The sequence below is a fragment of the Prionailurus viverrinus genome, chromosome A3 (genome assembly GCF_022837055.1).
Source record: "Prionailurus viverrinus isolate Anna chromosome A3, UM_Priviv_1.0, whole genome shotgun sequence".
Taxonomy (NCBI): domain Eukaryota; kingdom Metazoa; phylum Chordata; class Mammalia; order Carnivora; family Felidae; genus Prionailurus; species Prionailurus viverrinus.
The window spans coordinates 114,745,170-114,759,043 of NC_062563.1; the positions used below are offsets into that span (position 1 = coordinate 114,745,170).

The following is a 13,874-nucleotide window of genomic DNA, read 5'->3' on the forward strand; positions in this document are numbered from 1 at the left end:
AGAGTGTTGGAAAAAAATTTTTTTTAATTTTTTGTATGTTTTTATTTCTGAGAGAGAGAGAGAGAGAGAGAGAGAGAGAGAGCGCGCACGCAGGGGAGGGGCACAGCGAGAGAGACACACAGAATCTGAAGCAGGATTCAGCTCTGAGCTGTCGGCACAAAGCCTGACGTGGGGCTCGAACTCACGGACTGTGAGATTATGACCTGAGCCAAAGTCGGACACTTAACTGACTGAGCCACCCAGGGAACTTAGAAAATTATTTCTTGATTTGGTGATCACAGGGACAGTTTGTTTTGTCATAAATTGTTGGGTTATACAATTGTTTTCTGCACTTTTTCATAACAGCATTATATTTCATAGCTAGTATGTTTTGAAAAAAGTAAACAGGAAGTTGAGAGACTATAGTCACCTTTTAGCACCTTATGATCACAGCTGACTTTGCACTGCACCTGGGTGGCTCAGTTGGTTAAGCATCTGACGATCTCAGCTCAGGTCATGATCTCGTGGTTCGTGGGCTTGAGTCCTGAGTTGGGGTGTGCCCTAACAGAGTGGACCCTGCTTGGGATTCTCTCTCTCCCTCTCTCTCTCAAAATAAATAAACAAAATTAAAAAAAAAAAAAAAAAAGAAAGAAAGACTTTGCCCTAACATTTAGTAAAAACCCCTTTGCTGGTGATGGTTTCAGTCTGGGTGAAATACATATATGATTCATACTATCTCTGAAAATACAAAAAGCTGGTTCCATTGCTTGCTTTGTAGGAGATGAAAGGGAGTGTGAGGAATACTTCTCTTCTTCAAACCTAATCTGTGATCTATTACAAAATTTTATACCTTCTGAAAGCATTACTGAGTTTACTCAAACACATGCATTTTAGATCCTTAATTTCAAGACAGTTCCAAAAGAGTCTGATTTATAACAAAAGAGTTCTCTGAAAGTGCAATTTCTTGTCACAGCATTTTTCTATTCCAATGTAAATGTATGTCTCTACAAAATGACTATAACAATCCAAGAAAGCAAACACAAATAAAATTGATCCTTCTAGCATCCCATGTAAGATTTTAATTAAAAACTCTGAGGTAAATTACGTAGGCAAAGGATTTCACTTAGTAATTACTTCCACAATCGGAAGATATAAAATGATTCTGAATAAAAAGGTACTCAAAGAATTGATAATTTATATACATATATATACATACACACATAAACATTTATTTTTTTTTGAGAGAGAGAGAGAGAGAGAGAGAGAGAGAGAGCGAGCTGGAGAGAGGGGCAGAGGGAGAAAGAGAAAGAACCCCAGGCAGGCTCCATGCTCAGTGCAGAGTGCGATGCAGGGCTCAAGCCCACAATCCCAGGATCATGAACCAAGCCCAAGTCAGAAACTCAACTGACTAAGCCACCTAGGTGCCCTGATAAATTTCTTCTAAAAACCCTTCTTAAAAGGTTTTGTGACTTCTCAAACTGTTTTTCCTTTCTGTTAATCTATTGAAGAAAACAAAAAGAAAACCACAAACACAAAACCACCAACAGAATTCATTCAATATTCAAGCTCTTCTGTAACTGTAATATAAAGATAAAACCCTAACATTTTTAATTATAAAAATTTCACTTATTTGTGCCAACACAGAATTGTAAAGAAACACTTATCTTACTTACAATGTGAGAAAAAAGCACAGAAAAGAAGGTTTATAAAAAAAAAAAAAAACCAGAGTTCCCACTGATTATTCATTACAAACATCAATAATACCACATATTCAACACACTAAAATATTGGTTCATATGTCTGAAGGTGCTTTAAACTAGCTGGAAAAACAGTATTCCTTCTTCACTCTTCTCAACCTTCTCAACGATATTACCAAACATACTGTGAACTTTAAATGCAAGAAATAGCATTACAATGCCAAAACTGCACATAACACTGGTCAATAGTTGAGGAGTATTGAGGCTGGGTAAAGGAAATGCAGTCCCTTTTAATTTTCCCTTTAATTTTGTTATGTTTGATATTTTCCAAATTAAAAGGCTTCTAAAATTGCACAAATCTAAAAACAAAAGGATTTAAGACCGTGTTCTAGAAGGTAGGAAAAAAAGTGCTATGAATTGACTTAGAAAAGAACACAAAAATACTTAAGAATTTTCCCTCCTATTAATAAGTTTCTATTAACATGACACCAAAGGAACTTATAAATAACATAAACTGATATTTAATTACTTACATATCACTTCGTATTTATGTCAGCATAAAATGCATAATAAAAAGAGAGTATAATAAAAGAAGGTATATACCAGTAAACGTACTTGCATCATCCCTTTCTATTCTGGTGCCATCACTAGTTGACACACAAGTAAAGTGCAGGGGCTCAACTTCTAGAAGTCCAGTGAGAGATGTGAAACTACCTTCGGCAGCTGTGCAACTACTGACCTTTCCATTTCCTATTGCAGAAAAGAGACAAGTTTTATGATATGTAAATAAATTTTAAAAAGGCAACAGTCCTATGGAAAATTACACCTGCTACTACAATTTTAATTAGACAAGATGTATAAACACACAATCCTCATACAGGGCCATTCAATTAATATGAAACAGCAACAAGTGATCAAGATTTTAAATGAATAAAATATAATAAAACAGCTACTAATATTAGCTATTACACAATCTGTTGAGTATGCATAAAATCAGAATACATTCTGTGATGTCAACTGTATAAATATGACACTAAATAAAAACTAAAGAAACATTCTAAAATATCCAAATTTATCTATAAATAAATCTTTATGTTTCATATATATTATCAATTTTCTAGAATGAGGACTACTACTTTATAACCATAGAAAAACCCCTGAACAATGCTGAGGGTGAACAATGTTGGGGGTGCCAACCCAGCGCAGAGTCAGAAATCCACATCTAACTTCTGACTCCTCCAAAACTTGACGACTTAGAGCCTACTGTTGACCAGAAGCCTTATAGGTGACATAAAGAGATGATTAACATATACTTTTCATGTCTTATGTAATATATACTGTATTCTTACACCAAAGTACACTAGAGAAAACAAAGTGTTAATGAGAAAATCACAAGTGAAAATACATTTACAGTATTATACAGTACTATATTTATCGAAAACAGTTCTGCATTAAGAGGACCCACACACTTCAAACTCATGTTGCTGAAGGGTTAACTGTAGTTTAAGTTAGCACATGTAGTTGAAAAATTAAATTAAATTAAATTAATTCACATGATCACAACTACGAACAGTAAAACCACAGCAAGAAGGCCAGACGGAAGAACACAAAAGAATTAACAGTGTATGTGTTATGGAGGAAAAGAGTTATTTTTGGTATTGTCCAAATTTTCTGGAATTAGTACTGCTTTAAACAGAATTCCTGAACAGATAAAATTAAACAGAAACCAAAGATGGAAAGAATGGGGAGATACAAAAGCTAATAACATCTGAAGGATTAAATGTAAGACTAAATTGTCATGACCATGTTCTCTAACATTTCACTGGTGCACACCATAGGACCTTACATGTATTTAAAAAAAAAAAAAAAGTATTTATTGAGCGCTTACTTAATACAAGACATAGGAAATGCATTAAAAAAAAGACAGGCCTCAGTCTCATGAAACACATATTTGGTGTTAATAGGTTAGTAGGCATTAAACAACTAATCATACAATTAAAAAAAAAAGTGCTTACCCCACAACCCAGCATTTGCAGTAGTAGGTATTTACCCAAAGAATACAAAAATACTAATTCAGAGAGATACATGCAGCACCCCGATGTTTACAACAGATGATCTACAAGAGCCAAATGTCCATCGACTGATTAATGGAAGAAGATGTGGGGTATGTACATACATACGTGTACACACACACACACACACGCACACACACACACACACACACACACAGGAATATTACTCAGCCATAAAAAAGAATGAGATCTTGCTATCTGCAACAACATGAATGGAGCTAGAAAGTATTATGTTAAGCGAAGTAAGTTACAGAAAGACAAATACCATATGACTTCCACTCATATGTAGAGTTTAAGAAAGAAACAAAGGAAACGATCATAGGGAATAAAATAGAGAGGCAAACCAAGAAACAGACTTTGAACTACAGAGAACAAACTGACAGTTGCCAGATGGGAGGTGCGTGGGAGATGGTTAGATAAGAGCAATGCAGAAAGACCAGTTAGAACACTATTATTGTAGTCCATATTCAAGATGACTGGCTTTCCTGTAATCATGTGATCACGGGGGGTAAGAGAATAGATTTGAAATATATGATGGTGTAAAAAGAGACAGCCTCACTGTTGACAGCCTCACTGTGGAGGCTGAGAAAGAGGTATCAAGGATGACATTCAGATTTCTGATTTGTGCCAGTGATGCCATTAACTGAGAAAACAAATACTGCACATGGACCAATACCGAGGAATAAAATAACGAGACAATGATATGGAGACTTAGGTCATGATTTCTAAGTCCCTTCTTCTGGGTCTTCTTTACGGAATGTGCTACTCTAGCGAATTTGTTCCCTGGCTTGACCTGAGCTTTATGGTCTTCTCCTTACACTCTCTCCATTCTGAATCTGGTATACAGAAAGACACCTATACATCTAGTTCTAGCCGTTCCTCTGAATTCCACTCATAAACTAATGTGTCACTTGGACAGAGATAGAGCAGCATAAAATAGAGCCTAAGTCATCAAACAGAGGAAAACACATACATCCACAGCAACATAAGCCATTAAAAAGCAAGTAACAGACCAGTAAGTATGATCTCTTTCATTAAAAATGTTCATGAACACGTGTAGCAAACAAGTCTACACAGCTAAACATCCTGTTAACAAAGGTAATCTAAGACGGTGGAAAGGTTGGAATTTAGGCACTTCACATATTATTTACATTTCTGTATTTGATTTTTCTCATTTGCTTTTTCTCGCAATTCATCTTTTAAAGTAAAAGAAACTGAAATTAACCCCAAAATTTACTTCTATTTAATGTGGTAATTATCTTAATATATTTACCAAAAATTCTAACATTGTGGTTTATTAGCAAAACTTGTAGTAAGTTCAAATGGAAGAAAACAAAAAATAAAATAGTCATTGCCTTATTTAACAAAACTAGATAAACACCAAATTATAGCACTTGGAAAGGTTATACAGTGTTATACACTCAATCCTAAAAGCATTCTTTCAGAAATGTAAACAAGAATACATGTAACACTGTACAAAGTTTATCTGAGTATGCCAGTAGATACAGAAAATTATTTTTCTTTCTGCATCTTTACTTATTATAATAAATATACATTAATTTTTATTTTTGATATATGAACCTATCCTTTAATTTTGGGGACATCAAAGGCATACCAAATAAAACTGAAAGGCTACAACAAATAATCAAATTTTAAATAGTCTCTTATGAGCATTAAAGTCATACTGACATGCAAGGAAACACAAAAAAACAAACAAAACAACCCTTGCAAAAATAACTTCAGTAATTTTTCTAAGGGGGGAGTTAAGAAACAAAGGCATTTTCATGATTCACAGATGTTAAGTTCTGAAGAATTTTAGTTTTTAAAAACAGAATGTCGTAACTACAATCTATTAAGTCAATGATAGCTTAAATAGAAGAAATAAAATTCAGAAATTCCTTTATGTTACTACCTGAAAGGACATCTGATAAATCAATTTCATCTGACTGGACACCAATGCTGCTGTTGTACACATTTTTACAAGAAGAGCCGCTCATTTCCAAATCAAAGAGGACTGGATCAAATGGTGAGCTATATAATCCATATCTGAAAAATAAAATAATGTCCTAACAATTTTCCTGTTGGCCATCTAATTAACAAATTACCTATTTACTTCCATTTGAAAGCAGTTTGACACAGGGCAAAAGGAAACACTAACCAAATTTAACCCACTAAATTCAGTGAATCTCAGTTATGTTCCCTGGAAACCTATATTCCAGAAGATGTGGTGCCAGAGACTCAACAAATGTGATTCCAATAAACTGGTAGCTAATGAACCAAGATTGAATCTTCATCTGCAGACTGAGGCAAGGAAGACATATCAGGCACCCTTCCCTCAACTCCATCATTAATTACATTGACTCAGCAGAAAGTACAAAGGCTTTGAGTAAAATCTGATCAAAATCAAGATTTCTCCTCTAAAAAGATTAAAAAATCATCATGTTAAATAAAAATACTTCAAATACTGAAGATCAGGCAAGAACTCAAATCTAACCATTAGCTATTTGTTTCATTATATTGGAAGTTTTTAGAAAAATCAACCAGCAGATGAAGAATAATAGTTAAGGCCTGTAAGCGATTTATATAACTTCAACCACAAAGTTTGGACAGTAGAGAAATTATCTTATGCTTCTTCAATTAACAAGAAACACCACTTTTAAGTATTTTAATACAATTGGTCCTCTGAATACTCATCTTCAGGACTTTCAAAATTGTTAAAAGGAATTATTTCAGAGAAAATAGAGGAAAAGAAAACCTTAGACTAATATTTAGAAAAAGGAAAAGCATTTATTAAATTTTTGCAGGCAAATATATATTTTACCAATTCTGTGCAAAGCGGGTATCATATCCTGAAAGATCCATTATTAGTCACTACGTATATTAAAATACCTTGTCTGAAGTAAAGCTTCCATTGGCGTTAGCCTGTCCTGTAACTGTTTGGACACAGCAGTAAGCAAAGATGCACAAGCTGTACTGCACCCAGCCAAATCTTCATCTTTAACATAATTCAGTAAGACAAAATACCAATAGACAGAACCTGAAAACAATAAAAGCAAATCAATGTTTCTTTTCCTCATTTTTCTCTAACAAAGAGAACATCATATTACATATTTATCAGTAAGTCCCCTTACGAAACAACTTACAAAGAAGGACCACCTCTTTGGAGGACTCTAAGAGGACAGTGACAGGGAATCTCCCATTTTTTAAGAAGTTTATCAAGTCAACCTAGTCATTCAGGTTTTCACTAACTTGAGATGACTCTGAGGGACATTTTAGAATAGCTGGAAAAGTACAGAAAAGTCTTCCAAACGATCCTCCCTGAAATACTGTTTGGTTTATACTAAAATTTTCAAAAACAATGGATGGTAATGAGCTCCTAGCAAGTAAATATAGTTATGCTATACCGCCAGTTAGACACAGACCAACACAGCTCAAAAGATGATCATCATGGTGTATTCTAAGGCTCTTCTGTAAAATTTGAGATATCTAAGTACACCCCAGAATTTAAGCATCCTATCTTGAAGACCATCCTCAAAAAAAAAACAATTTTAAACTGCAAAGACTATTAAAGTGAGCGACCAAGTCCAAAACATCCTACTCTGTAGAACATAAAGTTAACCGTTTTACCCAAAATATGTTCAAGGAAAATATAAATACTTTATCCAAATTAATGATAATATAACCACTTATCAACTAACTTTGAACAGTTTTTTTCTATAATACCACAAAGATCAAATCCTTGTGAAACATATTTATCTCATTGAGACAACTTGTTGAATAAATTGATTATTAAACAAAAGACTGTAAAAAATGTCTACAAAAAGATAATGTTAGGTTTAGAAGGGCAAATTAGTAGCTCTTTATAGCAACTAAAATGGCACAAAACATTGAAAATACTTGTAAAATTTTTATTGCTTTATATATGTGCTATTTTAGGGGGACTCCTTTATAAAGTGCTACTTGATAACTACATTCATTCTTTTCTTTTTCTACATTCATTCTTGAATGGCATGTTTATAGTCTTCAGGTGCTTTAAAAACCTACTGGCCCCTTTTCTAGTTTGCCAAAGTCCCAGCAACCACACACAATACACGCACGGATCATTTTCCTTAGGTCATCTCTCTGCACCTGCTGGCATTTTAGCAAATTTGGGAAGATGTGATCTATAGTCTGTGAACAACCAAACAACTCAACAATTTGAATGAGGTATAGAAAATGTATGAATTGAGACGACTTGCTATTTATTTAACTCTCCCACTTTTCCAACCAGTATTACTGAACAGAGTATCTGCCCACCTTCTCACAATCTGCCAACCCTTAGAGAAGCTAGAGAAAAAAGAGGGGCTAACTGAGGGGAAAATGTTGACTACATAATCTCAAATATATTGTGAGATATTTCCTATGACTACTGTTATTTGTGAGTAAACTAATTTCACATACCACCAGTTGCTGCTGCAGGTAAAAATGACATATTCTCAAGTAAGGCCTTCAACAGAACAGATCCAAATCCTGGTTGACACGGGTCACATTTGCCATTACTGAAAAAATTTAGAAGAAAAAAACTTAAATGTATCACCCAATGTCTAAATTCAATCCTAAACATGCTGTAGTACCTAAAACTAAATTTTAAAATGTATTCATACAGATTACAAGAAAAATCTGCCTTAAAGCCCCATATACATGCAGAAAGAACACAAGGACTGATTATACTGAAGGTCTTTGTCACGGTTTTCCTTTGCATTAAACCATTCTCTTCACCAAAAAGGATTAACAAGCAGGCATAGGCATTACTATCAGTTTTTAAACATTTCCTAGATGGTTTAAGTCTCAGGGTCTAGAAGAAAGGTCTACACAATGTTACAAATAAACCTGGTAAGAATGTCACGTAACAGGGAATAATGCCTCAGGTGAAGAATCAAACGACAATCAGGGAAGATAAAAAGTGGGGGAAAGGTTCCCCTTACAAAACTTCCCAAAATGCTACCAATAGGTAAAGAAGCCCGGTAGACTTCTTTTATTAAAAGACTTAGGCAAGTCGACATTTTCCCCCTAAAAACCTAAAATTCTTTCTTAGAATCTCAATAATCCTCAGGGCACCTGAGTGGTTCAGTCGGTTTAGCATCCAACTCTTGATTTCAGCTCATATCATGATATCAGAGTTTGTTCCAGAGTTCAAGCACCACATTGGGCCTCACGTTGACCTTGGAATTTTCTCCCCTCCCCTGCCTCTCCCCTCCCCTTCCCCTGTTCGGGTTTTTTCTCTCTCTGAAAATAAGTAAATAAACTTAAAAAAAAACAACAAACAAACAACAACAACAAAAAAAACCAAGAATCTTGGGCGCCCAGGTAGCTCAGTTGGTTAAGCATCTGACTTTGCCTCAGGTCACGATCTTCTGGTTCATGAGTTTGAGCCTCACATAAGGCCATCTGGCATGCTCTCGCTCTCAAAAATAAATAAATATTAAAAAAAAAAAAAAAAAAGACTGAGTAACCCTCATCAACTTTCGAGATTTTTTTAACTTATGAAAATTCTTCTGTTATACATTCATTCACCAAGTATCAAATTACACTACAGATACAGCATCACCTATCAAACTATAGCTGCACCTACAAAGTGTACTTTCAACTTAAAAAACCACTAACCTAATGCACAAGGCTAGAAATCGGGCACACTTATGGGCTATGCTGCGTCCCGCCTCAAAGAAGCATACACGCACAATGTCTGAAAGACATTTTCGTGTTTTTGAAAGCAGGCTCTCATTTCCTTCTTTGGAGCTGCAAAACAATAGCAGATGTTTAGACTCATCTTGAACTTCTACTCATAATCACCAAATAGCTATCATCAGTTGTTAGTAAAATCTTAATTATTAACCTTCCAGGTCCATTCGAATGTACTCCAGCTAACCAACAAAGGGTATCCAACACAAGGCTCTGGGCATGTTCTGTGATTTGGCCATCATCTGCTTTTCTACAAAGAGTGTTAAGAAGCTTCTCGTGAAATTCTGAAAACTGTAACATAGCACATCGTTGCACTCTAAAAAACAGAAGATATAAACACATTAACAACCAAAATAGAACAGTTATGACTAAACCTACCACAACCTGGTTGGTTATTTGAAATCATGAATATCACAATTTAAAACATGTTTTCGAAAATTAAATATTAACAATGGAATGCTGACCTATTAATTTAAGGTTATGGTATTAAAAGGTCAAAACAGCATATAAGCAATACTTCGTTTATAGAAAGTTTTAAAAGAAATTAAGTTTACAATAATGTACTATATTCTGACAAAGAGTGAATAAAACTTCAAATTATATTTATGTCTTTCCTCATTCTACAAATATTATATTCCTGGTATATACCAAGCACTGTACAGATACCTGGGATAAACCAATGAAGTAGAAAGATAATTCATACCCTCATTGAGATTACAAATACTTAAGTGAAATGGAGACCAAACAAAAATTTTCAAGTAAAAGATTTAAAAATTTTATGTGTGGGGTGCCTGGGTGGTTCAGTTTGTTAAGCGTCCAACTTTGGCTCAGTCATGAACTCGAGGTTACTGAGTTCAAGCCCCATGTCGGGCTCTGTGCTAACAGCTCAGAGCCTGGAGCCTGCTTCAGGTTCCGTGACTCCCTGTCTCTCTGCCCCCACCCTGCCCGTCCCCCGCTCACACTTTGTCTCTCACATAAATAAACATAAAATAATTTTTTTTTCCATTTTACGTGTGTGTGTTAACATTTATTAGAATTCATCCTTTGTACATTTATTACCAAGAGAATAGCAGAAGAAGGAAATGAGGTTACCTTTCCTTAGAAATTGAAGTTTTCTTAAATCTTCGAATGGTGACTGAGACCTCTTGCAGTAAGTCACAGCCCCGGAGGTTCTCAGATTTCCGGGCGCTACTTGAATTTTCATTCTTAACGTTAGATGATTTTTCCTAAACATACAAAAACAAATAACTCAATGAACAAACAAATGAAACTAAAAAAGCATTTACCATTTAAATAACGTTTTTTTAAAAAGGAAAATAACTGTATTATGACTATCAAAACAGAAATATCAAATTAAAATGAAAGCTTTTACCCTCATATTCAGTAAATGACTAATTTCCCCCAGTATTTATAACGGGGAAAAAACAAAGTGGCTGTTTTAAAGGCAATAACCCAATGATTATAGATTAGAAAGCCAAAGTCCTGAGTCCAAGTCCCAGCCACAGCACTTAGAAGCGATATGAAATATGACAGCTCCCCATCTCCAAGGTTCACTCACTTTCAATATGAAAAATGGAGATAATAATAGCACCTGCTCTGCCTACCTCAGAGTTATTTTGAGGATTAAATCAGATAAAGTACACAGAAGTCCTTGAAAAATTGGAAGACCTATACAAATATAAGATGATTGGTGTTACTGATATTGCTATTGTTGCTTATGAATTAATGATGATAGAGAAACAAAAATCTCCAGAGTTCAGGAAAATCCAAGATTAGACAATTATGAAGAGACTGCATGGTACACAGCTAGTTGTAGAAAATCAACCTTGAAATTAGGATTTATCTCTAACATTACTCCCCAACTTCTCTTCCTGCATCCTCCCAAATGTTTACCCAAAAAAAAGTGGTGAGTTACCAGTAAAGGACATAGAAACAAACTCTAAAACCTAAATAAAGAGGTATTATGGTCTCAAACAATTATAAAGGGAAATATCTGCTAACAATTAGTCTGCTGAGCATACTTTATAAACGCTTGCTTACAGTTAATTCAAAATAGATTCTTCTTAATTGTATATTTAAAGTCAGTCACTGCAAGGAAAAATTATAAACAAAGTGCCTATTGAAAAATCAATAAAGGGCCATACTACTTCAAGAGTGTGTCAGATCTTGTCCACCATGTCTATAATAGCACTGCTGTAGTTCAAAATGGCACAGCTTCATACCTTGCCTGCTGCAACTTTTGCCAAGAGTGAAGCAAGTGAATAACCCTTGTTACTCTGGTGTTTTAAGGATGGAAGTCTTACTACCGGGCGTATACCACCATTACAGATCTCATCGGTTCCTCTTTCATTTACTGCCTTGACGTGGATTAAAAAGGAACGGTATTTTCCTCCTGCCATACCTAGAGGAGCCAACACAGAATGGGAAAAATAACCAAATCACCAAAAGAACGAATTGTTTTTCACCTTAACAGAGCAAGTTATGTAATTAATTCCACAAATTTTCAAATTATTGAGTCTAATCACTGAATAACCTTCATATGTTGGTAGCAAAATAACAAAAAGCACAGGGACTATACCAACAACAGAAGACAGAAAATTCTGACTAAATGTTACAAACATTTTGCATATCTTTCCCTGGCGAAATGATACATTTTAATAACATTTTGTCAACTATGGGAAAAACACAAAGATAAACTACCTTTCAGTGAGCACCACTGATCGACAATGGAAGGTATCATTCTGTGAATGCATCCGGTCCTCTTACACACACACGCACACAGACATACGCACATATACACGAGCACAAAAAGCACAGGCTTTGGCGTCACGACCTGGGTCTGAATAATGGCTCAGTTATTTATTAGACATGTGCCCGATAATCTCCTGTGGTTCAGTTCCTTCAAATGTAAAATGGGAATAAGGGTACCTACTTCAAAAGTACCTAAAACACAATTGTGCATGGCACAAAGAGAGCACTCAATAAATACTGGTCGTTACTTTCACCATTACATTTTGCTTTTTTTTTTTTTTTTTTTTTAATTTATTTTTGGGACAGAGAGAGACAGAGCATGAATGGGGGAGGGGCAGAGAGAGAGGGAGACACAGAATCGGAAACAGGCTCCAGGCTCTGAGCCATCAGCCCAGAGCCCGACGCGGGGCTCGAACTCACGGACCGCGAGATCGTGACCTGGCTGAAGTCGGATGCTTAACCGACTGTGCCACCCAGGCGCCCCAACATTTTGCTTCCTTTTAACTAAACTGAGATCATACCACACAATCCATATGTAAAATATACTGCAAAAATAACCTCAAATTAATACACTCACCAGTAAACCATCAGCCTATTGTTATCTCACAGGTATTAAATCCTTCTGTAATTACAAAAGCTACCTTTGTTGTTTTCCACTGATCCACCTGCCTACTGTGCTAACATTACACTGTTATAATCTTATTGTTGTGTTATTACTCTTTGTTTTAGTATCTGACAAGACCCTCCCTCTCTGTTTTCTTTTTCCAAACCTCTTTGACCCAGATCTTCCTCTTACTCTAAAAATTTAGCAATCATTTTCTCCAGTACCAAAGATTTCTGGAGAATTTGGAAAGGAAAAAAAAACCATCTTCAGTAAATTCTAGGAAAGTTAACACTTTTAAATTTAGTCTTTTGAAATACATGTCATATAATTCCACCCTCCATTTTGTCAAAGCCAACATCTTTATATTCATATACAAATTTACGTTTCACAGTCTCATTCAACAAAAGTTAAGTTATACTCTCAGCAATACAAGAGATCTTATTAGTCTTGCTCACTGCTGTACCCCAGCACATAGCATAACACACCACAGGATGTCATAAACTTAATGAATGAATGAGCTGTAGTCAAGAGAGCACATTAAAACTCGTATACAACACATACTATGCATCTAACGGTAAATGTGTAAATGTGGACAGCTATTATGAAGGGAATGTACACAAATGAAAACCGTTGTTATTTAGGTGGTGAGGTACTTTCTGGCTTGAGGAAGGATCACCACATCCCATCCCACATCCAAACTTACTTTAATAATCAAGGTAGGTACTTTGTTGGCTTTTTTAATTTACTGGGAAATGAAGGCTGATATATAAACATCCTACTACTGTAATATCTATCATCTACATAAGAGCCAATTACTTTTAAATACACATTAATTAAAATGTGTATATGTGAGAAACTCAATAATTACATCTGATGTTATCAAAACTCTTCTATAAAAACCCTCAAGAGGAAATATTACAACAATAAAAATAAATAAATAAAATACAACAAATCAAGACAGAAAACTCTAAGTTGACGGGAAAGGCAACCATGCCAGAACATGTCACCTGGTTACTCAAAAAAGCTCTGCTATATCACACTAAGTCTGCAAAT

At 35.1% G+C, this 13,874-nt stretch overlaps 1 protein-coding gene across 9 annotated transcripts in view; it reads right to left on the minus strand.

Annotated features, from left to right (window-relative positions):
- BIRC6 (baculoviral IAP repeat containing 6) overlaps positions 1–13,874 on the minus strand; it is a 226,587-nt gene that overhangs the window by 146,679 nt on the left and 66,034 nt on the right. For 6 of the 9 annotated variants that reach the window (XR_007150730.1, XM_047851564.1, XM_047851566.1 and 3 more), the window contains 8 exons: positions 11,689–11,867; positions 10,559–10,692; positions 9,621–9,782; positions 9,392–9,523; positions 8,189–8,286; positions 6,638–6,785; positions 5,661–5,794; positions 2,280–2,426 (listed from right to left, as the gene is read on the minus strand). Coding sequence is in view for 8 of the 9 variants with exons in the window: in XM_047851564.1 (XP_047707520.1) it covers positions 2,280–2,426; positions 5,661–5,794; positions 6,638–6,785; positions 8,189–8,286; positions 9,392–9,523; positions 9,621–9,782; positions 10,559–10,692; positions 11,689–11,867 (1,134 nt within the window). In the remaining variant the exon portion in view is untranslated. The remainder of the gene's footprint in view (positions 1–2,279; positions 2,427–5,660; positions 5,795–6,637; positions 6,786–8,188; positions 8,287–9,391; positions 9,524–9,620; positions 9,783–10,558; positions 10,693–11,688; positions 11,868–13,874) is intronic. The other 3 variants (XM_047851565.1, XM_047851567.1, XM_047851562.1) reach the window with 1 other exon arrangement.